Below are 25,768 nucleotides of genomic sequence, written 5' to 3'. Positions count from 1 at the left end.
GTGTCTGTGTTATTTCTATTCCGCATTATATTTTGTTATATAATTGAAATATCACAGGTTGTGCGTTAAGATCAATCAATTAGAATATCTAACCTTTGGTTGTTGATTTAAATTGATTGACACTTGGATATTGGTCTTTGGTACCATCCAAGTTTATCTCTCTAGTATTTGATAAAGACTCGCAGATTTCCATTTGCTTGAGTAAAGATCAAATCGAGAGATTGAGATATTAACTCTTTGATATACTTTTATCTAGATTGAATCTGACTGTTTAGTTGATTCTCTAGAAAGTATATTGGAGTTAGTCCATACAGATTGTTAATCGAAATATTGGGTGAGGTTGTTAGACCCCCGCTTTTTCAATTGGAAACTGCCACTTGCTTGTTGGCGTAGCTGAAATTAGGATGATCATGCCAACCTGGATTATATGTGCTGGAATATAGGACATATCTTGGCCTTTGCTGATTTTGGTACATAACACTTGCTTGCTCAACTTCTTTGGTGTATGATGGTATTACAGCCGATGTTATTTGTTGCATCATCCTCTCCATGTTACCCATCCTATATTCCAAATGTGAAGAATCACCAACTTCATTCACTTTCCTTACCATTGGTTCATCTCGAGTGTAGAATTGTTGAGTGTTTGCAGCCATGTTCTCTAACAACCTTGTAGCTTCAGCAATGGTCTTGTTGGCGAGTGCACCACCACTTGCGGCATCGATCAAATTTCTATCATTAGATAGCAACCCCTCATAGAAATATTGAATCACAAGTTGATCGCTGATTTGGTGGTGTGGATAGCTAGCTAAAAGCTTTTTGTAGCGCTCCCAATGCTCATAGAGAGTCTCTCCCGATACTTTCCTAATACCACAAATCTCCTCGCGAATCACAGCTGCTTTTGATGCCGGAAAATATTTCTCAAGGAATAACTTCTTCATCCCATTCCAAGTGGTTATACTTCCAAGGGGTAAGTAAAAGAACCATTCTCCTGCAACATCTATAAGGGAGAAAGGAAAAGTTGTCATCATAGCCATGTCGGCATCTGCGGTTTCTTGCTTCAAACTAGTCACAACATGAATTTGGGCAGCAAGTGAATCAATTGCGGCTTCAACTCAATGGTTCCATTCAGCTGAATACATAAAGGTTGTTGGTCAAGGTTTGGAGAAGTGAGCTCCTTGAGTGTTCTTGGAGCAGGTGGACGACCTCCCATTGTGTTTTCTTCCTCTTTGTCCGAGTCCGAGAATTCACTTGGTGAAGAACGAGGAAGTGGAGTATTCACTGCTCGAACCAAGTCTTTTAGTAAAGTGCCCAAACGAAGACGTATATGAATTGAACTTGGTTTTCCCTCTCCACGCATTCACCAAACAAATGGTACCTGAAATAAGATTTCTAAAAAAATGATTTAATAAACAGAAATTGTAACTAAAAACAAAAATATAAACTAAGAATAAAAATAACAACTAAACTTTTCACTGCCTCCCCGGCAGCAGCGCCAATTTTGACGAGGTGTCAAACTCCCAAATAATATTTTCTACTTCTCTTTACACTAGTAAGTAATATAGTGAAAGCAGATTCGTCTCAAGGGAGGTATGAAGCAAAAGTTGTTATGCAAATACTCATAGCAAAGATGATTTTGTGATTCAAAAATTATGAAAATTGTAAACTGTATTCAAATATGAGATGGGGTTGATTAAGGATTCATTCTAAACCACGAAATATAAACCTAATTGACATATAGCCACGTTCTTCGCATTATCTCGTTACTAACAATCCTAGGATAATTAGTACGCTCAACTATCCCGTTATTAACTCCGAAGTTCACCGGACACGGAAGCGCTCGACTACCGGATTCTATTTATTCAAGTTACCTAGAGGTACGCTTACTATGTATGATTCAAACAAGTGCTCTAAGTTTTGTGATATAAGATTGTTCCTAATGATGAATTCAAAAGCTTGAATCACCTAATAGTGTCAATATCTACATACGGTACTTAACAAAGTCTCATCATCAATACCCATATATCGCTACTTGTGTTTATTTGCTCTAGACAATTACGGGTCGAAGAAAATCTAAACTAGCAATAAAAATATGGATCAATCATTCAATTTCGAACTTAAACAATTAACACATAACTCATAAACAATATTAGCATAGTAGAAATCAAACAATATCGGAAATAATGGCGAGAAAACGACCTATTGCATATCAATTAGAAATCTATATTCCGGGCTTTGAAATCGTCCTTAATCAAAGATAGGTTTAGCTCCTCATAATAATAACAAAGGCTTAAATATTGTTTAAAAAGAAGAAAAGAGAGTTGAGAATAAACCCAGGCAGCAAATCAGTGTTGCTGCCGTGTCTTCTCTGGGACTTTAATAAAATAGTTCACAGGCGCCTTCTCCCGTGATCCAAAAGTTAGGGTTTTCAGCAGTGTTTCCGAGCTCCTTATATATATAGCTCTGCACCTGTAATTTCGTGACCTCAACAGACCCAACCATTCACAGCATACACAAATACATGTTGGCTTCTAAAGCAGGTCCAAGCCAATGCCAAACGCGACCAATGAATTATGTTAATCTCAGCTTCTAAATCGCGTCCTAGCTGCTGTCTATAAGCTCCCGTATACTGCCTGGAACCATGGCAACAACACCAGCTCTTTTAACTGACTTCTCAGCACAAAACAGACCTAATTCAGCACCAAGTTGACCACCAGAACTCAGTCCACAAAATCTGCAGCAACCCTGGTTAATGCTCAGCTTAATAACTTTCCTAAATCAACTCCAGGCTCGAGCCAAAAATACCAAACATCAAGCCATATTTGTCTTGTTCTTTCAAGCTTCAAACATCTCTCAAAACCCACAACAAATACCCACCTGCTATCACTGAATTCTGTACACAGAATACTTCTTCCTTGTCTTCATAACCAACAGCTGCAGTATCATTATCATCTTCCCTTCACTGTCGATTTCTAAACCCACAACATCCTTGAATCCCTTACACTCAGCTTTAAACTCATAGCTCACTATCAATTGAGATAATGTAGTTGAACAGCTGCAACAACAGCTTCCTTGTCGCCTCTATGAATTCCAATCTCAGCCAAACCATTAACATCATATCAATGACACAGACCCATACTTCCACCAGTTCAAGCTCTAGTAAACACCCATCAATCTCAGGCCACAGTAACGTCTTCTTCACTGATTTCCGGCAGCAAATCAAGCTCAAAACTCAACCAAAACCCCACTGAATTATAGCACCAATACAAGTCTTTCATTGCCATGAAACTATACCCAGCTGCAACTTTTATTTCCGACTGATTGGCATAAGAGAAATTCAATAACATCAGCTCCAAATCAAACCCATTTCAGCTCCAAACTCGAGCTGCAAAACCACCAAAGGACAACGTCTTCTCCTTGTTCTTGTTGCTGTTGAATTCCTCTGCAAACCCACTTTAATCATCCACACAAATCAGGCCAGCAACAGCTTCAGTTCTTCCATGTTTCTGGTCCAAATCACCAACAAAACCATCGATCTGAACCTGCAATTCCCTATATTTCTTCATTGCTCTCAACCTCTGCTGAACAGCCACAAACCCCACAGCTCGATCTCCGGCAAACGACAAGCAGAAATGTAGCGTCTGCTGCTTTGAAATGATGAAGACTCGATCCCCTTTCTGCTTATAGACCTAATTTTTCTCCTCTTCAGTTGCACATGTGCGGCATTCTTGTGTTGAAACACATAACCAGTGACAAGCCCATGACTTAATCTTCCAACCCAGCTTCTTGTAGGCCACATAGTATGTGGTTGTATTGCCTTGGCCCCTGAATGCGTAGTTGTTGAAATCAGCGTCATCTCCTGGTTCCTGCCACCAACGTCCTTGGTCTCTACTCTCTAATTTATTGGCATGACGCTTTTTTTCTTTTTTGAATTCTTTCACCAACAACAACCGTTTTTTATTTTTCAAATCCACTCATTTCCTTCAATTTCTATACATCACTAAAGTTGTTATACTTTTCAGCCAAAATTTGCATCACTAAAGATGACATGCTTTCAGCCAGAGATGAAGAAATAAAAGCAAATAGTGAGAAATAATCCTCCTCCAACAACAGTTGCACATGAAATGACACTTTTGCCCTGTTTCTTCTTCTTTTGTTCCAAATGACTCCGAAGTACCTAAACACTCAAAAGCAAACATAATATACATATTTTACAAGAAAACTTAGCAAAGAAAGGATAAACAATAGATAAATATCAAGGTGTTTTAGACACCTATCACCAAGTACCAAAGCATTTAAAAGGCTTAGCTCCATCATTTGCATCATGATTAGTATGCAAAATTATAGGACTATGATCAGACGCTATTGGACTTAAGTGTGAAACTCTAGCATTAGGAAATGTTGAAATCCAGTCTGATTGAGAAGAGGTTGGACAAGAGAATGGACAAGAAATTAACAAGCAGGTTTACTATGCCAGCCACTATAAAACTATTGCTCTTTACAACGGATCTGCCATTGCCTACCATACTTTGCATTTGTTTCAAGAGCATATTCCTTGTGCGCACTCTCTTGCATTTCGGAAGATTTTGTTTTTAACGGTTGAAATGCCGTTGATTTTCGACGACTGATTTTCAAAATAGTAAATATGGTGGAGTTATACATTTCGAAATGTGCTCATTTTTTGTGAGTATATAGAGATTTGTAACATGAATATATCCCTAAAGCATTAACTTCAATTACGCTACCGTTTGGTTTTTGTTAAAAAAAAATACGGTCCAAAATGTGAGATAGTGTGAAAACAGTAGTGTGAAGGGATCCTTCCTATTTTTTAAATTAAAATTTGTCTTACACGTGTTATAACTTATAAGAAATAATTCTTTACTATCAAACAATGTCTTTATTTTTCATTTTGCATTTATAAAACTTTACACTTGTTATCTAGGCCAAAAGATGAGAAGTTAAATGAGACACTAAAAGAGAAACAAAATGAAAGGTACTGGTATAAACAGAACTTCACTTCTCTAGAAAAGGTAAGGAGAGAAATTGGATATATAAATTTAGAGAAGACAGGTTTTGTTAGGTTGGTGTGGATGCTGGAGTTATAGTTTGGAGACCATGTTTCCTCCACTGAGAGTCGGGTCCCTAACCTCACAAAACTTCCCCAGAACTGTGGATTAACAAGGTGGTTACTTATGGTGTGGGTCCCGTCTCTTGTGAGAGGCGGGATAGACCGTGAGATTCAATCTAAAACCTCGTTGAGACTAACTTGAGGCATATCCATTAGGAATGAAAGTCTAAAACCTTGTTGTGCAAGTTCTTTGGTAAAGTCAAAAACAAATTTTTGCATCTTTCGAAGATTTTTTCGGAGTCAATGGAACTAAGAATCAAAGACAGAATAAGTTAATCAGAAAAGCTTAGGCAAGATAAACAACGATAAAATAGAAGAGATCAAAATGAAATAGAGCTACCTTGAAGTTGGTGCAGTTTGGGGAGAACGCTTCTACTAACAAACATGGTTGTAAAGGGGAAGATCAGAGAAAAAGAAGAGTTGGAAGAATAAAATTTAATGAAGTAAATATTCTGAGGGGTCGTTGAAAATGTTTTTATACCCAAGATAACCAATTGGAGTGGTGAGAGGTCATCAACGTAGTGGAATTAATGACATGTTGGTTACTCGAGAAAGAAATAAAGACGTAGAGACGGTCATGTGCGAAAAAGACAGAGACATGGCGATGGTTTTAAAACTGCAAATTTCTCTTCCCATCCTACGCTTGTTCGGATGATAAGAGAAGGGGTAAAATGTGTGGGCAGAAAATCACATCACCACGCGGAAACATCGCCTAGCATGAATACGAGAGAGTTACGTTGGCGGTAAATACTGAATACATCTTTTAACAACACTTTTTCTGTTTCCTGGATAGCTACCAAGCGTGCGAGATTGAGACATATGGAATACACTAACATGGATATACATTTAAGTTTGAAATGAGTATTTAAGCATTTACTGAAAAAACATAACGGTCAGATCGTAAATCTACAGTCTGATTAAATAGGTTATGAAAGGTTATACGATGAGACACAGAATATTAGTGACAGCTTCAGCGAGTACTGATGGGATAATTGGATAGTGAAGATGAACCCATCTGAAAGTCAACTACAGTAGAAAGCCTCTCCGAGAAAGCCAGCAAGCGAAGTGAGTTGTCCTACACTAACCAAATTTTCATATAAATGGAATCGTAAAGAGTGCAAGAGGGGTTGATTTTTTTAGAGTTGAGAGCGTACTGAGAAAGAGAATAGTGGAGAGCATTTTTTGTGACGCCCACAACTATGATACCTGCTTAGCTAATAGGATTACTGTTATAGCAATGCTCGATCGAACTCGTAAGCATTGCTATCTCAAGCTTCTTTTTCAAGTTTAGTTGTCAAAACTATAAATCTTGATTTCTAGTCTACTTATAGATATTCTTAGAGCATAGCTCGGTTGAACCCACCAAGCGTTGGTATGTCAAGTTTGGTTGTCATATTTTAATAAACCAAAACTCATATAAGAGTCGCTTGATTATGTACTAGAGACAACTTCGTAGAGGCTAGACTAGAAAGTCTAAGAATATGAGACATACAAGTATTACTCGAAGACCTGAAGAATGTGAAGAAGTAACGAGCTACAACGACGACATCATCCTTCCTTTTGAGGTTAATAATATTGACTTGAACTATTTCATTCCTAACGTATCTTTCAAGTCGTGTTATATTGAAAACATAATTGTGAAGTTTTGAATGATTATTTTACTCTAGTAGTTAGACATACTCATATGATCATAGTATTAAGGAATTAAACTACGAAGTATAATGCTTATCTTTTGAACTTTGTAGATATGACATCGACATAATCGTATGAATGCTATTGTGATTATGTGTATGGGTAAAGATGAAGATTTCATCCTAGGAAATAATGTTTACATTTTTTTAAAGGAAGTACATTCATGAACTTGTTTTATGAATCGAAAGGGAAATCACTAGGCTTATTGGTATTGTTATTCATTGCATATCTTTGGATTACCAATATGTGTGAGTTAGTAGGACCGATCATAATTTGTTATGTATCTTGGTATAACTAATCACAATGCCTGACTTATGATTTGGTATGACGGGTTTTGATTAATTAGTGTAACTGATCCTAAGTAATCACCTGATATGGTATGATCGATATTTGTAATTGGTGTGACCGATCCTAGTAATTGGTGTGACCAATCACAAAAGAGTTGTGTAATCGATCCTTGTAATTGGTGTAACCGGTCCTAGTAATTGGTGTAACCGATCCTGGTAATTGATCTAATCGATCCTAGTGACTTGTGTAACCGATCACAAGCAATACCATGAGTATATGGTAACCTAGCGATGTACCCATTCCACTAATACAGTCCAAATCGAGTTCTCCTTGACATATGACCACTTCCACCTGATGATCATGAACCTGACGGATCTGACGTTGTTGCTCCACTAGCACCCGATAAAGTACCATATACGTCCTGGTAATTGACGTAACCGATCCTGGTAACTGACGTAACCGGTTCTGGCAACTTGTGTGTCCGATCACAAGTAATCCATATTAAGGTATAACCGATCCTAGTGATTGGTAGAACCGATTGAACCCATGATTTTGATTTGATATTTGATCAATTACATAATTGTCTTGGAATACAGATGAACCAATTCTAAACTAGTTTGGAAGTGTGGTATAATCGATTCCAAAATTGTAAATATAAAAGAGGATTTAAAAAGAAAAGATGGCAACATACTTTGAACACGAACAGTAACTCTTATCCTTTATTGTTCAAAGTTATTCCTTAATTATTCAAGGAGATCCCCATCCGAAATAAATTAAGAATCTTTTAATTAAGGTTGTTAATTTTATATGCTTTAATTACCAGCAATTAAATGCATATCTCTAGAAAATAAAAATTAGTATTGTGCATTTACTAATTGGAAATTTTCTATTGAGAGATTTCGGAAAATATTGGACAAAGCATTTACAGGAATTATGGACACTGATTTGGGTATTTATTGCATATCTTGAGAATAATTTCGGTTTTGGAAATTCCTAAGTTTGCATTTCTAGCAAACTATCCTAAGAGCCATGCAAACTTCATCTTTTTGTTGTTTCTAGTGGAGCCGTCTATCCGGAGAGGAAAGTACCCTAATTAGGCGAAATCTCTTACGACCGCTCGATTAAAGACTTCTGTGAGATCAAGAAGCTCTACGAGTACCGTTGGTGGGAAACTAGATAATTGCAGTTTATTAGTTTTCGATTGATTTGATTGACTAACGTTTATTTAACTTTGATTGCACCTAGTTTGTTTATTCTTGAGAATCTTTTCTTCTGATATAAGATTCATTCAAGCTAGATCGAAGTGTCGACCGGATCTTTAGAAATGTTTGTAGATCTAAAGACAACTTGTGATAATCCATTGTTAATAGACTCCTTCTGTACGTGATTGATCACAAGAGATTCAAGTGGTGTGTGCAGGTTCAATTGAAGATTAAAGAAGATTTGAAGACGAAGAAGATTTCTTATTGGTTTCTCATATCTTTGTGTAGCACAAACCTTGATCAGTTGGGATCCAACTAGAATCGGATTTATTCGATTGTTTAGTTGCGTTAGATTGGCATGACTTTATATTTTCTTGTTGGATTCTATATTGATTGATTGCAAATCTAAACTCTGCTACTTCGGTAGTTGTTGGATAGATTGATCTAATCAGGCAAAGGAGTTTATTAGATTAAACGGAAGAGATTTTGCATATGACTTGAGATATCTTTATCTGGAAAGAATCAAGGGTTATTTTGTTTTTGGTACTCAGGTTTTGTCCAGGTTTTGAGTTTGGTTTAACATTTGTCCAGTTTGGTGTTTGGTACTTGGAATTCGCATTGACTTCCGTTGACCACGTTAAATCTTGACTTTTGTTTATAAATTATTGATAAATTTATATAAAATTAAAATGTGAAACCAGATTACAATCATACCCTTCACTTTATTAAAATTTACATTACATCAAAACCATTTAGGCAAACTCATCTTCTCTTAACACATCACCGTCTGAGCCACCACCATTTTGGCACCCATTTTAGCCAACTGAACCACATCACCACTGCCTGCTCACTTTCTTAGCATAAAGCTCATTAGCTCAGCTAACCTAAAAATACATCTAGTCACATCAAATTCACAACCACAACCTCTGAAACCTAACTCATCCACCATCTATGTATCAATCAACCTCAAGCTAGGTCATTGCACCACCAACTCAACAGACTCAGATCCATTGTTCTTCTCTGCAGCAAACCACACCACTTCCATATTTCATTCCTAACAAAACCCATCTTCTATTTAAATCAACAACAACCCTATCTCTCCATTGCCATTATAGTTTCATGACTCTTCTCAACCTCAGAAATTAGATAAACCCACAGGAACAACTCTAATCTTAAACCATTTCTCTGCCAGAAATTACCCATTTCTCAATCTTGAAATCAAACTCCAACCATCAAAAACCGTAATTTTCATTCTTAACATTAACACAACCATTTTCACCTCAATTACAGCAAAATCATATAACAATTCGTCATGTCACTGCCATCGACTGCAAAACGTCATCATAAATCTTAGCACCATTAATGGAAACCACCAAGATGCTAACCCCTAATAACAATTAGTCCAGAAGAAAACTAATTGTATATTCATCTATCTTCTTCAAATACGATATGTAAACCATAATTGAAACAATGGAAAGGAAAACATATCACATATACAAATTCTCAATTCACTTCCGTGATGATTTTTGACAACAACATCCCTAATATCCACCAATTCCTTCCCTAATTCAGAAAAACTCTAATCTCCCATCAGCTTCTACAGTATTTCGAACCTTCAAAAATAACGATTTGGTTCAATTTTAAGATACGTACCAATTATAAATCGTTCAATTATAAATCCAAGTTTCAATCTCAACTCAAATTCAAACAAGAGATAGAACCCACAAAATTGTTACTCCACAATGAAATTGATGTTCAAATTAAAAACCCCAAAACCCAAGATAATACCAATCAGACGTTCCTGATAATGATGTATTTGTATGATGCTCCTGATGATGTATTTGGTGCTTTTAGATTCTAATCAACAACCAACAGTACCTTTACGAGTTGAAGCATTTTAAGCGACAGTGCAAAACCACCCCATGTTTATTTGATTTTGGGAAATCAACATCTATTTTTTGTTGTTTTTATTTCTTCTGATTCTTCTGTTAATCGCAGTGGTGTGGTGGAAGTGAAGAGGGCGAGCGGTAACTGGATCGGTTTTCTGGTTTTCTGAGATTAAAGTGGTTTCTTTGAGGGGTAAATGAGTAGAATACTTGATAAATAATAGCAAAAGAGAAATAGAAAATAGAAAACTAAAAAATAATTAGGTCAAATAAAGTCAATCACAGTCAACGTGGAATCCAAGTACCAAACACCAAGCTGGACAAATGTTAGTCGAAACTCAAAACCTGGACAAAACTTGAGTACCAAAAACAAAATAACCCAAGAATCAATAGAGTTGTTACCAAACAGATTTGTTGTTCATTTACTGTTTGGAATACGATCCAAATGAATTGTTCCAGTGTGTGCACTTATTGATGTCTGAAGCGCAGGGATACTGAAGAAACTAAGTGACCTAGGGTTAGTTGTTTGGTCTCAACTATACGAAATTGGTTTAGATTTCGTATAGAGGCTTAATTATGAGAGTATTCAATTTTGGACTATGTCCCAGGGTTTTTCTGCATTTGCGGTTTCCTCGTTAACAAAATCTTGCCGTGTCATTTACTTTTCCTTTCCGCAATAATAATTTTTTTTATTATAGTTTAAAGTAAATTACACAAACGTTAACTTCGTATTACTTGATAGTGATCCTATAGAGTTTGGTTAAGTCTGAACCTATTATCAAGTAATCACACTTTAATTGTTGTATTGTCTCGATCTCGTATCCATAGACGATCACACAAAGTGTGAATACTGATTTGTCGTATTGTCTCGACTTTGTCCATAGACAATCACTTTCGATAAAGAGGACTTATAGTTGGATATTTTAAAGATTGTGGAGTACCCTCGTCTTTTCAGCTATGTCTCGGATTTGGATAGAATGTGTAGTTGAGCTTTAGACTTCACGGCGTTCATCGACTGAAGACGAAGAACTACTAAGGGGAGCTTGTGGAACTTCATCAACAAAAGGTATGTGGAGACTTGAACTCATCTATCACTCAGAAGTCTATTCTATTCTATCTCCTATTGAGACAAAAGTCGTATAGCTTTATCGACTTTACACTATACACATTTGATATTTCGAGTTAAGTTTAACTCGCTTATATTTTTCTCGAAATATGTGTTCGTAAGATTTTTGCTTTAACCATGTTCATCGTTATTCTTGACGAAAGTCAAAAGATGATCATGTGAAAATCACCTGGTAACATCTTACAGGATTTGTGTGAGACAGTCATTTGGTGTAGGCTCGGAATATTTCGTATTGATCATTCGATCATTTGACAATTGCTTATAAGCTAAGATTTTGTGTGAGATAGCTATATATTGTCGTCTTCTAAGTATGTTTCAATGATTGAAATGGGAGTTAAGAGCTAAAACCCATGTATGGAAACATTACGGTTTGTGTACTTAGTGTACGAATTGTTTTGACGAAATTCAGGACCGGAAGTTTGCATACCCGTTTGCAAACTTATTCAACTGTTTAAGTCAGGGTACTTAAGTTTGCATACCCGTTTGCAAACTGATTTAACTGTTGAAGTCCGGGAACCAAGTTTGCTTACCCGTTAACAAACGGTTTCAACTGAATTAGGTCCAGAGCTAAAGTTTGTGCACCCGTTTGCAAACTGTCGGCTTGTGACCAATGTCCAGAACTTAAATTCGCGTACCCTTTTGCAAACTTAAGTGGTTCTTAAATCGGTTAAGTATGATTTTATACTCATGAACAAATACATTTATAAATTAAGGAATGCAATCTCTGCAAACCGTGGATAAAATATTCATGAACTGATTCCTTTGAATCAATCTGATTTTGCTTCAATTGTGTCTTGTATACTTCTATGAGAATATAAACAATTAAAAAACTCTATGAGTAACATAATTAGATTCATTTGATTGATTATCAATTGATCTATAAGTGTTGAGATGAACAAGGTTAAGAGAAAAGTGTTCATATGTCTAACTTCGGTTAAGTGTTATTGAGCCAACTTAATATACACGTTTAGGTACGGTTACCCATATCTAAATAAAGGTATATTTCATTTGTGTGTAACAATCTAAAGACCATATAACGGTGGAAAGATATTAGCTTGAATCTTAAATCAGGTTTCATTTAACGGTGAATATTGAATGCTTTGTTACCAAGGTAACATTGATTGCAAACCCTGATTTGAAGACTATATAAGGGAGAACTCTAGCAACTAGGAAACCTAATCCCCACACCTCCTATGTGATACTAGTTGTGACTAGAGTCGATTCTCCTTTAACCTAGGTTTTTCCTAAAACCATTATAGGTTAATGACTTAAAGACTTCATTGGGATTCTGAAGCCAAACCTAACTATTTTCTATGTAGTTGCGTGTTCTGATCTTACGTGTTCTATCGTATTGACTAATATCTTCTCTAAGATTTTCTCGAGATTTATCTCTGATAGGTAAGATATAAAAAGTAATCACGAAGCTCTTTGTCTCATTCTTTCTGATTCAACAATAACTTGTTCTACTACCATATAGTTAAGTTATTGTGAGGTGATTGATATTTCTAGGTTGTTCTTCGGGAATATAAGACCGGGTTATCAATTGGTTCCTGTCACCTTGATTTATCAAAATACGGAACAAAAACTTTGTAAGTATTTCTATGGGAGACAGATTTATCTATTCAAATAGAGTTTTCTGTGTGAGATAGATTTTTTTTATCAAGTCTTCGACTTTGGGTCGTAACAACTCTTAGTTTTGGGTGAGATCAGCTAAGGGAATCAAGTGCGTAGAGTCCTGCTCGGATTCAGAGGTGTAAGGAACGCGACTGTACCTTAATCAGTGTGAGATTGGTTAGGTCTCAACTACATTCCAGTCCGAAGTTAACTTGTAATAGGCTAGAGTCTGTAGTGGCTTAATACAGTGTGGTCTTCAAATATGGACTAGGTCCCGGGTTTTTCTGCATTTGCGGTTTCCACGTTAACAAAACTTTTGGTGTATGTGTTATTTCTTTTCTGCATTATATTTTCTATATAATTGAAATATCACAGGTTGTGCATAGTTCAATCAATTGGTAAATCCAACTTTTGGTTGTTGGTTGAAATTGAATGACGCTTGGATATTGGTCTTTGGTACCATCCAAGTTATTTCTCATATTGATCCGGCTCACAGATTTCTATCTGTTCGATTGCAGATTGATTTGAGAAATTGAGATATAACTCTTGGATATATTTTCGTTGATTGAGTCTGACTGTCTAGTTGATTCTCTTGGAATTATATTGGAGTTAGTCCATACAGATTGCCTGAACGAAATATTGGGTGTGGTTGTTAGACCCCCGCTTTTTCAATTACCACCTAATTGAAGCATCAAATATAGATTATCTATTTAATTAAGAATCAAACCTACAAAAAAAATACTAGTCACAAAACAAACCCATACGATCTAATATCATATAACTGAAAGTATCTCGATTGATATTGATATATTAATATCTAATATCATTTACAGATTTAACAAAGAGTACATATATAAAATATACATAAACAGCTCTAATTCAATAATCTTTAAACTAAAGAAACTAATATCCTCGCGCAAACCGTTTCTTCTGATTACTGTAACTGAAGTGGGAACAAGTGAGCACATCATCTGAAAAGGGGTAGCCAATGGAAACATACATATCTTTCAAGGAATCACCAATGTGCTACTAAGATATAAATAATTACAGTACAAAATCAAGAGAAAATATTAAACACCTCTGCACATAACACAACAATCGGTAGAACGTACATACGAGTAGTTCCCCCAGATATCAATATGTATATATAATATTGCGAATACCTCTGATAAATAATATTGCAAATACCGGTAATAATCTTTTGTTTTATCTCAATTTTCATTCTAGCATGTCATTAATAGTTTTATATCCAAATTGGTCATCGAAGATGTAGGAAGAGTGGCCGAAAACTGGTCAGAATGTTACCTGAAAAATCAACTCAGATCATCGGTCAACTAGCGGTCAACGGTCAGACTAACGGCAAAGCTAACGGTCAACGGTTAAACTAACGGGCAACGCCAACGGCAAAACTAACGGTCTGCTGTCAACTAACAGTGAACTCCCATGTTAAAGTCAAGGTCAAGTCTTGGTCAGAGATCAAGGTCATGTCAAGGTTCACACTTTGGTCAACTGGGTCAAGTCAGGTGAATCGGTGAGTCAGGTCCAGTCTAACTGATTTGACTCAGTCAGACAAACTAAGTCAGATGAGAAAAATGCTAAACAAATGAGTCGACTAAGATGACTAGGATGACTGGCTCAAAGCTTAAGTCATCCATACATGCCATAGGCCAAGACATTGTACTAATGAACCATAAACTAAAATTCCATCTATGGATACACTTCTTCCACCTCAATTCAACAATCACACTTTTTAAACTTCAATTCAGGTAACACGATACCTTCAAGTTAAATCTCTACCATCTCATTTCAACTCAACTTCTCTGATCATCTCCATGACTGCACCACATAGATCAGTTCATTCTCTCATTCATGCCTGTGTAAACTACTATTATCAGCTGAACAACTTCAAGTGCATACTCACACCAACTGACTCAATATCAAACAACTTACACAATCAATAATTTATAACTTCTTTCATCTCTTTCTCATTCTTCTCATACCATCTGTAACTGCAACACAGCTTACTCAACCAACACCATGTTTCTCTAGCTGTACGATAATTGAACATCAATTCCATCCATACTATATCTTACCTTAACAACAGTTCTCACAACATTAACTCCACTATTCATATATCCTCAACACTTCTTGGCCCAATAAAAAAAATATAGCTTCATCTTCTCTCATGCTTGAATTTCAACTTCAACACCTCAGCAACCTACGCATTTGCAACCCATCTACCACCAGATCGTCTCCAACTACAGTTGCAATATAAACTCCCATTAATGACAATCTCATTCCCTGTTTTGGTATGAAGTTTGTACCAAATCTCTCAAACAGTAGACAACCAATATTTCTACATCACACCAGCAACTCCCTACACTTCTTCTCAGCTTCAGATAGGTCTTCTGACTCATAATGAACAAACATAAAACTCATGATGGATCGTTCAATAGAAACAACACCAGCAAGATACTCAACTCCAATACCTTCTTATGAATTTCTAACTCATGCCTTATTCCTTCATTCAATTCCTCATAGACCCATACTTCTAATTCTTCTCTTGATCCATCTCAATTTATCAATCACATTAAAACAACAACAGACCATCACATACAATACAAATCAGAATACAGTCACCATCCTCAGTTTCAACTAAAATTCAATCTGAATGCAATTTCCTACTTAGTTCTATTTCTTTCTTGTCATTCGGCTTAATTATATTTCTTTCTTGCAAAACCCTAAATGCAATTGCCTACTTAGTTGTTTGTTACTATATTTCACTAAGAGGGACCCTATAGGAATTTAGACAACATCCATAAATATTTGGATATAGGTTCAACTATACTGATTTATATTCCATCAGATAAGTAAGTCTCCGCACAAATTTCGATTAAAATAGATAATGACTCTACATATATGTAAAGGTACTAAATAAGTTTCTAAATGAATTTAGTATCTATCATAATTGCCAACCTCACTATCTTTCCAATGTTGGATTGATTACGAGTTCATAATTTAAAACAAATATCCTCTAATCTCTGTCAGCTTCTAAATTATAATTTAATTGATTTGATCTACAATTATTACTTCATAATACACAAGCACAACAAGAAAATCGATCAATCAACCAAATGAATCTTTTACTTCTTTGTGGATTTTATTAAGATTTATCTCACAATCCCAACCTGGTTCTAAACTAATCTATTTATGTAAATGACACTGAGTACTATCTATTGTTTCCCATGTAAGATCTAATTATAGTGAGCTCTGATAGAAATTTGTGACCCCCCAACTATGACACCTGCTTAGTTAATATGATCACCACCTAATTGAAGCGTCAAATCTAGATTATCTATTTAATTAAGAATTATACCTACAAAAAAAACTAGTCCCAAAACAAACCCATACACTTTGATATTATATAACTGAAAGTCTCTCGATTGATATGAAAATAATAATATATTGTTTTACAGATTTAACAAAAAGTACATATATAAAATATACATAAACGTCTCTAATTCAATAAGCGTTAAACTATGAAAATTGATATCCTCGCGCGCACCATTTCTTCTGATTACTGAAAATGAAGTGAGCACAATGGAAACATATATATATATTTCAAGAAATCACTAACATGCTACTAAGGATAAATAATTAAAGTATCCTTACCACTGCTTAAGTCGGAAGCGAAGATATCTCAAGTCATACGCAAAGGCTCTTCCGTTTAATTTAATAAACTCCTTTGCCTGGTTAGATCAATCTATCCAATAACCACCAAAGCAGTTAAGTTTAGATTCGCAATCAATCAGTATAGATCTCAACGAGAAATTATAAAGTGATGCCGATCTCACGCAACTAATCAATCGAATAAATCTGATTTTAGTTGGATCCCAACCAATCAAGGTTTGTGCACGCACAAAGATATGAGTACTAATAAGAAATGTTCTTCGTCTTCATCAAATATTCTTTAATCTTCAATAATAACCTTCACAACACCACTTGAATCTCTTGTGATCAATCACACACTGAACGGAGTCTGTTAACAGTGGATTATCACAAGATGTCTTTAGATCTAACAACAGTTCTAAACATCTCGTCGATACCTCGATCTAGTTTGAGTTAATCTTATATCAGAAGAGAAGATTTTCAAGAATAAAAAAACTAGGTGCAATCAAAGTTTCAACAACCGTTAGTCAATCAAATCAATCGAAAACTAATAACATTGTTATTATCTAGTTTCCCACCAACGGTACTCGTAAAGCTTCTTGATCCCACAGAAATCTTTAAATGAGCGGTCGTAAGAGATTTCGCCTAATTAGGATACTTTCCTCTCCGAATAGACGGCTCCACCGGAAACAACAAGAAATGCAAACTTAGGTAATTATAGACCAAGGATGTTTGGACATCAAGGAATTTCCAAAACCGAAAATATTCTCAAGATTTGCAATGAATGGAAAAATTCGTTTTTCCTAATTCCAATAATTGCTTGTCCAATATTTCTGAAATCTCTCAATAGAAAATCTCCAATTAGTAAATGCACATTACTAATTTTTATTCTCTAGAGATGTGCATTTAATTGTTGGTAATTAAAGCATATAAAACCAAAAACCTTAATTAAAAAATTCTCAATTTATTTCAGCACAGGATCTCCTTGAGTACTAAGGAATATCTTTGAACAATAAATGATAAGAGTTATTGTACGTGTTCAAAGTATGTTGACATCTTTTCAATGTAAATCCTTATTCATATTTACATGGATTTACATTCTTGGAATCTCATCAAAAATAACATACAAGGATCAATCGGTTCTACCAATCACTAGGATCGATTATACCTTAATATGGAAATACTTGTGATCGGTCACACAAGTTACTAGGACCGGTTACATCGGTTACCAGGATCGATTCCATATTTCCATGGTATTACTTTTGATCGGTTACACCAGTTACCAGAACCGGCTACCAATTACAAGGATCAATTACACAACACTCTGTGATCGTTCACACCAATTACTAGGATCGGTCACACTAATTACAAATATCGATCATACCATCTCATGGTGATTACTTAGGATCGGTTACACCAATTAATAAAAACCAGTCATACCAAATCATAAGTCATGCATTATGATTAGTTACACCAAAATACATAACATAGTTACGATCGGTTCCACCATCTCACACATATTGATCATCCAAAGATTTTCAATGAATAGCCGGACCAATAAGCCTAATGATTTCCCTTTCGATTCATGAAACGAGTTCATGAATGTACTTCCTTTAAACGAATGTAAAACATTGTTTCCTATGATGAAATCTTCACCGTAACCCATTCACATAATCATAACAGTATATACAAGATTATGTTAATGTCATATCTACGAAGTTTAAAAGATAAGCGTTAGACTTTGTAGTCTAATTCCCTAATAATATGATCATATAATTATGAAAAATGTCACATCACTAGAGTATTATACAATATATACAGCTTCGCAGTTATGTTTTCAATATAGCACGACTTGAAAGATACGTTAGGAATGAAACAGTTCAAGTCAATATTACTAACCTCAAGTGGAAGGACGATGTCATCGTTGTAGTTCGCTACTTCTTCACTTTCTTCAGGTCTTCGGAGTAATACTTGTATGTCTCAACATCCCTAGACTTTTTAGCCTAACATAAACGAAGTTGACTCTAGTATATAATCAAGCGACTTTAGATGAGTTTTGACACCCTAAAATATGACAACCAAACTTAACATACCAACGCTTGGTGAGTTCAACCGAGCTATGCTCTAAAAAAAATCAACATTCATAATTTTTAAACTTCAATTCAGGTAACACTACACCTTCAAGTTAAATCTCTACCATCTCATTTAAACTCAACTTCTCACTCATCTCCATGATAGCACCACGTAGTTTAGTTCATTCTTGCATTCCTGCCTGTGTAAACTACTCTTATCAGCTGAACAATTTCAAGTGCATACTCAAACCAATTGACTTAATATCAAACAACTTTCATTATCAACAGTTTATAACTTCTTTCATCTCTTGCTCATTCTTCCCATACCATATGTAACTGCAGTACATCTTACTCAACCAACACCATGTTTATCCAACTGTATGATAATTGAGTATCAATTCCATCTACACTATAGCTTTACCTCAACAAGAGTTCTCACAACATTAACACCACTATTCATATATTGGCCCTCTAAAAAAATGTAGCTTCATCTTCACTCATGCTTGAATTTCAATTTCAACACCACTGCAACCTGCATCTGAACCCATCTACCACCAAATCATCTCCAACTGCAGATGCAATATCAAGTCCCATTAATGAAAATCTTATTCCCTGTTTTGGTATGAAGCTTGCACCAAATCTCTCAAACAGCAGACAACTAACATTTCTACATCACACCAACAACTCACTACACTTCTTCTCAGCTTCAGATAGGGCAACTGGCTCATGATGAACAAACATCAAACTCATGAATCGGTCAATAGCAACAACACTAGCAAGTTACTAAACTCCAATAGCTTCTTATGAATATCTAACTCGTGCCTTATTCCTTCATTCAAATCCTCGTAGATCCATACTTCTAATTCTTTTTCTCTTGATCCATCTCAATTTATCAATCCCATTGAAACAACAACAGTGTATCACATACAAATCAGAATACTGTCACTATCCTCATTTCAACTACATAGTCAATTCAACATCCAGACTAAACTCCCTATCCTCGCTAACCATTCTGTAAAATGATCATCAATAAATTCTTCATGTTCTTCACCTGCAACTTGAATTTCATGAACAATTATTTCCTGAATTTCCCTTGTTCTCCCTCAATTTCATAATTTCCATTCAAAACCCTATTTTTCAGTTCTTCCTTTCAAAAAAGTAAATCAATAACTCAATTTCAATCAACCTTATTTATTTTATCTCCTTCATTTGTAGTTTCTCAACTCATGAACCCTAATTTTCAATTTATTAAAACCCTAACCTGATGTTCGATCTCCTAAAGAAAACTAAAACTAAACCCTATACGACCATGTACACCTCAAGTTAGAACAATCCCACCTATAATATATCAACTCAATATAATTTCATAAAGAGAAATCAATCAATTCAAAACCCTAAATTAGCTACCCTTTTCATTTTCTTCTTCAAAAGCTCAATCGACTTCAGGTCCACTATCAACTTCTTCTTTGTTCATCATCTAACAACATCTTCTCTCAGTTTCGGTCTCATAATCTCAACTGTTAGAATCATACTCAAGATCACAACAGAGGGAACGAGAAAGAAGAAGAAAAGAGAATGAAATTCTCTTCGATGGAATTCGATAAAACCAAAGTAATAATACTGAGGCACCCAGACGATCTGTTATTGGCAACCAGAGAAAGTTAATATAAAAATTATGACTGGGTGACTTAAGCGGATAATCGAATGTCTTAAATGGTTGTGCATGTGAAATAACTATTTTACCCTTCATAATAATTGGATGATTTCTTCTTCGATTGATGACGCGTTCACGTAGTCCGGTTCGTATAATTTTTCGAGATCTATCAAATGGTACTAATTTTATCTCCAGATTATTATTTGTTTAATTTCTATTAATTAATGTTCATGTTTGACTAATCGAGTTATTAACGGCTAAATCATCACTTGACCGGTTCAATAGCGTTGATGAGCTTACGGATCTTTACATTCTTGTATTGCACTGAGCGTTTGTAATCATCTTCCGTCCATAGTGAAACCACCCCCGTGGATGTAGGTTTTAACACCTAACCACGTAAATCGCATATATCTTGATATTTGCTAACTTACAAATCTTAGCGATGTAACTTGAATGTTTGCTTGATACATGTGTTTGTAGCTTGAGGATTGTTCATTGGATGTAATGTGGGTTTTTCTATAGCTACTTCGTTATTGAGAATAATTAATTTTCTTCGGAGAATAACTATTTGATTAGAATAATGAAGCTCTCACAATCCTCAATTGTAAGGCCTATTACCACTATGATCGAATGAGATATTCTTGGAATTGATAATGATTTATATTAAATCGATGAATGGGTACTTGTTAATAATGTCAAATTGTAGCTTTATCAGTTTGATTTTATTACTTTGAACCTTTAAGGTTCTTAGATGCAATTAGGGTTCGTATATGAAATTGGGGATTATAAATTGATCCTGATGGTATTGCTAAAAGAGGATTAGATAATAATCTTGTTGGATTTTCTTGGGTGATTTTGAATCCATTCATGGAGATATCCATACTTCCTTCATCAACTAAACATGTTTTAGCTAATGTTGTGAACTTGTTGTAATAATTCCTACACGAATTAATCACGCGAAAGACGATGAAGAAGATGGTTCCATCATGTCCCCGTGGTTTCCACATATAATAAAGGGTGTATATGTCTTTTTATCGCACGTGTCATCTCACACGTGTGCACATATTGACTACTTAACATTGTTTGATGGAAAGTTGGACGGCCGTGGCATATTACCGAAAAATGGAATATCGGGGTTTTCAACAGATGACACCAAATTTTGGGCATATGCACAATTTTCCTTTGAAATACTGCACTTAAAATGCATGGTCCTCGTGTGTTCCACACCACCTTATTTTCTTCCCAAACTTTTCGAACGAATGATACTTGAGAATTCTCATTGTTGTTTTCAAATGAACTGGGTGGTTTGAAGTTGAATCATCCATGGCTGCTAATCTTATTCTTGATCAAATTATTGCTTGCTAACGTGATAGAAAGGGCAAGTAGGAAGAGGTCTTATTTTCTTTTCTTTAGGTATCATGACGGAAGCTAGCCTGAAAAAGCTGTTTGATCTATATTACAAAAAAATAGGAGGAGGTCTACATGTAGACAAAGAGTCTCTTAATCCTCTCATGCAAATTGTCCCTTCCGGGACACCCAACAAAAATCTCTCATGCATATATGCCCTGTTAACTCATTATAATCATAAATGGTTTGTTTGTTTGCATCGAGAACAAAAAAAAAAAAAAAAAACTGTCTTAATCATTTTTCCTCTAAACTGTCTGAATCATCATGTCTCATCGTATTTGAATACATATCTAATGCAGTTCTTCTCTATGAAATTAAAAGACTTCACATACCAACTACACCAAGTAATTCCTTTTTTATATATTATCATGAAGTTCACTGCCAAAGTATGCATGACTTGTTAGAAAAACGGTCTGATTCGTTTTCGTATTGTGGTTTTGTTTATGTGATTTGGATGCCACTGCCTTTAGGACCAAGATGCTACGTACTCATACATCTATGTTGTTAGGTTCTGGGAGGTTTTGGCCTTGGTAGGCACTGTTGTATTGTTTACTTTCCGTGGGTTTAGTGTGCCAGCCGGCATAGATATTGCTCCCTACCACTTTGGATTTTTTTTTTTTTTTTGTATTTGGTTCATTTTCCAGATAAAAATTTGACTTAGAAGTGTTACAAAAAATCGTTCTTTATTATCAAAATGTGTCTTTTTTTTTTCATTTTGGATACGTAAAACTTAACTCTTGTTAACAGAGACGCATTAAAAAAATCTCAAAGTTGATTCAGTTAATATACTTTCGTTCCTCACCCAAACCTACATCCTCTGAAACTCTATCTTTGGACAACTGCACCTACAATAATTCAACAACCATAATATATATCTCGATGGAAAGATAAGTAAAGGAAATGAAATATGTAGGGAAAAAAAAAGTGAACAATGCACCATAAGAGAAAACTTACCTCTTTATCCCAATCGGCACGCCAAAACATGATTAAGAGAACGATAGTCTGAAGACCCATCCCAATTTGTAATCCAATCCAAAGTCCCTTCACTCGTAAGAATGACATCCGATGAATATCAACGTGAAATGTATAATTAATTCTAGAATCTTAAAAAATAAAAATAAAAGCATCCAATCTTAAGATACATTGCAACACATAATTTTAAGAGACAATCTAAGGGAGAGCTTACCTCTAAACCCCAGTCTAATTTGAATCCCATAAAGACGCCAACGGGCAACCCGATGAGATAGTAGCTTATGGAATTTACGTAGGCTACAACAGCTTGCCAACCAGCTCCAATGGCCATACCTGTGAATTCAAATATATACACGTATGTGTTATAAGAATTTGCCAGTTGGCTATTGCATTTGCATATTCAGAACCGAGTTCTAGTCGAGTTCTTATCAAGTTTTACAAACCTGATAAAACGGGTAAGACGGCGCAGAGTAAGATTGAAATACATAAATATGCGACTAATGCACTAACTTCTTTCATAACAATCTTGTCATCTGTAAAGAGTTTTGGGAAGTCGTATCTCGTTATGAAAATAAGGATGGCAAAAGCAGTCTGTGTGACTAGAGCAATTGAGACTGTAACCCAAACAGAAAATTTTGCAGCTGCTGCATTTCCTGCTCCCAATTCGTTCGACACCCTTACGCTGAAAAAGATACGAAAGAAATGAGTAAACCATAAGCAGATAGATATCAAGTGAAAATGTGAAACCCTATTTATCAATAAGTTCAAATGAATACCTGACAGCAGCAATATATCCAAGTGGTACCATAAATATCCATCCTTCGACATTCAAACTACAAACGAGAAAAAAAAAACACATTTAATACAATGCCATCCTAGGAAAAATAATACAATGTAGAAAAAGAAAATTGCTCTTTGTACACTGTTAGGACAAGCTCTGGCACTTGAGGTCACACCGTACGTTGGACCAGCTTGATTAGCCTATCAATGTGTATACACTTTCATCTAACAGTATAATGGTGAAGATCCAAACAGTACAATGTTCTTTGCCACTCCATTTCATACCAGTGCACTTATTATTATTATTATCAACCGTTAGAGCACATACCAGATAGCAGCAGCATCGACTTTAACTTCAGCATTTTTAAGTACGCCGGCAAATACAAGCAGAACCATAACTGTCCAATATTCCAAGCTGTAGAATAAATACGAATGGGCAACGGTTAGTTTGGTCTCGCCTTTGAAGCTACTTGATCGAACAACTACTTGGTTACATGTAGTCGAACATTTCAGCGAATAAGCGAACAATATCAAATGAATCGAGTTATGGTATGCAACAACTACTTAGCAAGACTGCCAGTGGAAAAACTTGTTATATTATGAGACTAAACTATGTTGCCACATTTATTTCTACTACCCTTATTGACTTCTCATAATTTCTCCGGCTAGGTAGACATGGATTTTTGTTTAGGGAAAGAATCGCATTTAACACGGCCTAGACTCATATGTCTTTTGGTCTTGATACTTGGGAGCCATCTCGAAAAAAGTAAATGGTTCTACATCCAAAAGGCCAAAAGAGTGTGTGCCTATTAAAAAACTGTATTTTGAACAAAAATTAAGAAAAACTCGAGAGAGAGAATGCTAACCAGAGCATGACAGCTGAAGCCAGAGACAACCAGAGAAAATCAAGCAATTCAGTAAAAGCCTTCCATGAAAAACCACTCCAAGTATCCTTGCAGCTTCCAGAGACAATATAAGCATATTGAAGAACGACAACCAAGACCCATGAAAAATTCAAAGAAGCTGCTGCTCCAACCAAACCCCATCTCATGACACAAAACCAACTTAACGGAACATGAATAACTAAAACCACAAATGATATCCAAGCTAATGGCATGACTTTACTTTGCGCTTGCAAGAATCTTTGCATAGGAAAATTCAGTGCATACATGTATAATTGTGGTATCATCCATATAGAATATGTACCGGCTAATTCTGCAATCTCCTGTTTTTGGCCTAAAACCAGTAGAATTGGTGTTCCAAATACCGAGATTAGTGTTAATGGTAATGCTGTTCCAAGCAGAATGACCCATGATCTTTGTAAGTATATCCCTAGAATTGTTAGTTTTTCTGCTCCATATGCTTGTCCTCATAATGTTTCTAATGCACTTCCCTTACCCGTCTGCAAAACAAAAAAGGAACAATCAAGAAAGGGAGAGATAGATGAGAGTGATAGATAGATATATAGAGCGATAGAGTACCATGATGCCATAGGTGAGACCAGAAATGACCAAGTTTTGGAGACCAAAAGCAGCAAGCTCAAGTGTACCAACATGACCAACCCATGTTTGAGTGATGAAAGCAAGAGAGAATTGAAATATTGCACATAAGATGCATGGTCCTGCTATGTACCATATGATCTTGTTTTCTTCCCAAACTTTTCGACTAAAGGATACCTGATTAGAATTTTCATTTCGGTTTGTTAACAGAGGAACTGAGTAGTTTGAAGTTGAATCATCCATGGCAGCAAAAAAATCTCTCTCTCTCCCTAAAGCTTACCAAGTGTGTATTTATTTGACAACCTATCTCGTTGACAAAATAAGAGTGTGAGAGAAGATTATTCTTGATCAAATTGTTAGTTAAGAAAGCATTCCTATTAATATAGCAGCTAGCTTTATAACCGTCAGTAAACTGTGTATTTAAACACAGTTAATCTCCAAATACCTTTTATGTCCCTCTTTCCTAGTTACCAGGTTATAGAAGTGGACTCTGCTAGATCATAAATTCATAGATGCTTGGGCGTCAAATTCAGAAACCAAATTTTTTTACTTTGTCAAGATTCAAGTTTTAATTTAAATATGCATGATTGAACCGCGTACATGGATTCAGTTATGTCAACAAAAACATTTATGACCATCTGTTCCGCTTCACAATATATACTGTTCAAGGGAGTTGAGACCCATCCCTAGTGGATCTTTGGCTGATTGCCACCTTCGCGATCTTTTACCAATAAAAATCAGAATTAAATTGATTATATGTGCTTGCTCATATTAATTCCTCT

At 35.5% G+C, this 25,768-nt stretch overlaps 1 protein-coding gene across 1 annotated transcript; it reads right to left on the bottom strand.

Annotated features, from left to right (window-relative positions):
* Positions 1 to 2,598: 2,598 nt before the first annotated feature.
* Positions 2,599 to 25,229, bottom strand: LOC113312445 (protein DETOXIFICATION 33-like). The gene is made up of 10 exons (XM_026561198.1): positions 24,969 to 25,229; positions 24,886 to 24,889; positions 24,354 to 24,777; positions 23,816 to 23,902; positions 23,484 to 23,540; positions 23,151 to 23,389; positions 22,922 to 23,040; positions 22,690 to 22,776; positions 22,525 to 22,580; positions 2,599 to 2,731 (listed from the first exon to the last, which is right to left on the bottom strand). The coding sequence occupies exons 1-10, from the start codon at positions 25,227 to 25,229 to the stop codon at positions 2,599 to 2,601; spliced, it is 1,467 nt and encodes a 488-aa protein (XP_026416983.1).
* Positions 25,230 to 25,768: the final 539 nt, after the last annotated feature.

The sequence above is a fragment of the Papaver somniferum genome, chromosome 9 (assembly GCF_003573695.1).
Source record: "Papaver somniferum cultivar HN1 chromosome 9, ASM357369v1, whole genome shotgun sequence".
Lineage (NCBI taxonomy): Eukaryota > Viridiplantae > Streptophyta > Magnoliopsida > Ranunculales > Papaveraceae > Papaver > Papaver somniferum.
Note: the sequence above shows the minus strand (reverse complement) of the source record. Positions and strands in the feature narration are given on the sequence as shown.

Coding starts and splice junctions, on each gene's coding strand:
- LOC113312445 (XM_026561198.1), bottom strand. CDS start 25,229: ATGGATGATTCAACTTCAAACTACTCAGTTCCTCTGTTAACAAACCGA. Junction 22,581..22,689: donor GTGCCGATTGGGATAAAGAG/GTAAGTTTTCTC, acceptor GAATTATTGTAG/GTGCAGTTGTCCAAAGATAG. Junction 2,732..22,524: donor GGTTTGGGTGAGGAACGAAA/GTATATTAACTG, acceptor GGGTTGCTGCAG/ATTTTGTGGACTGAGTTCTG.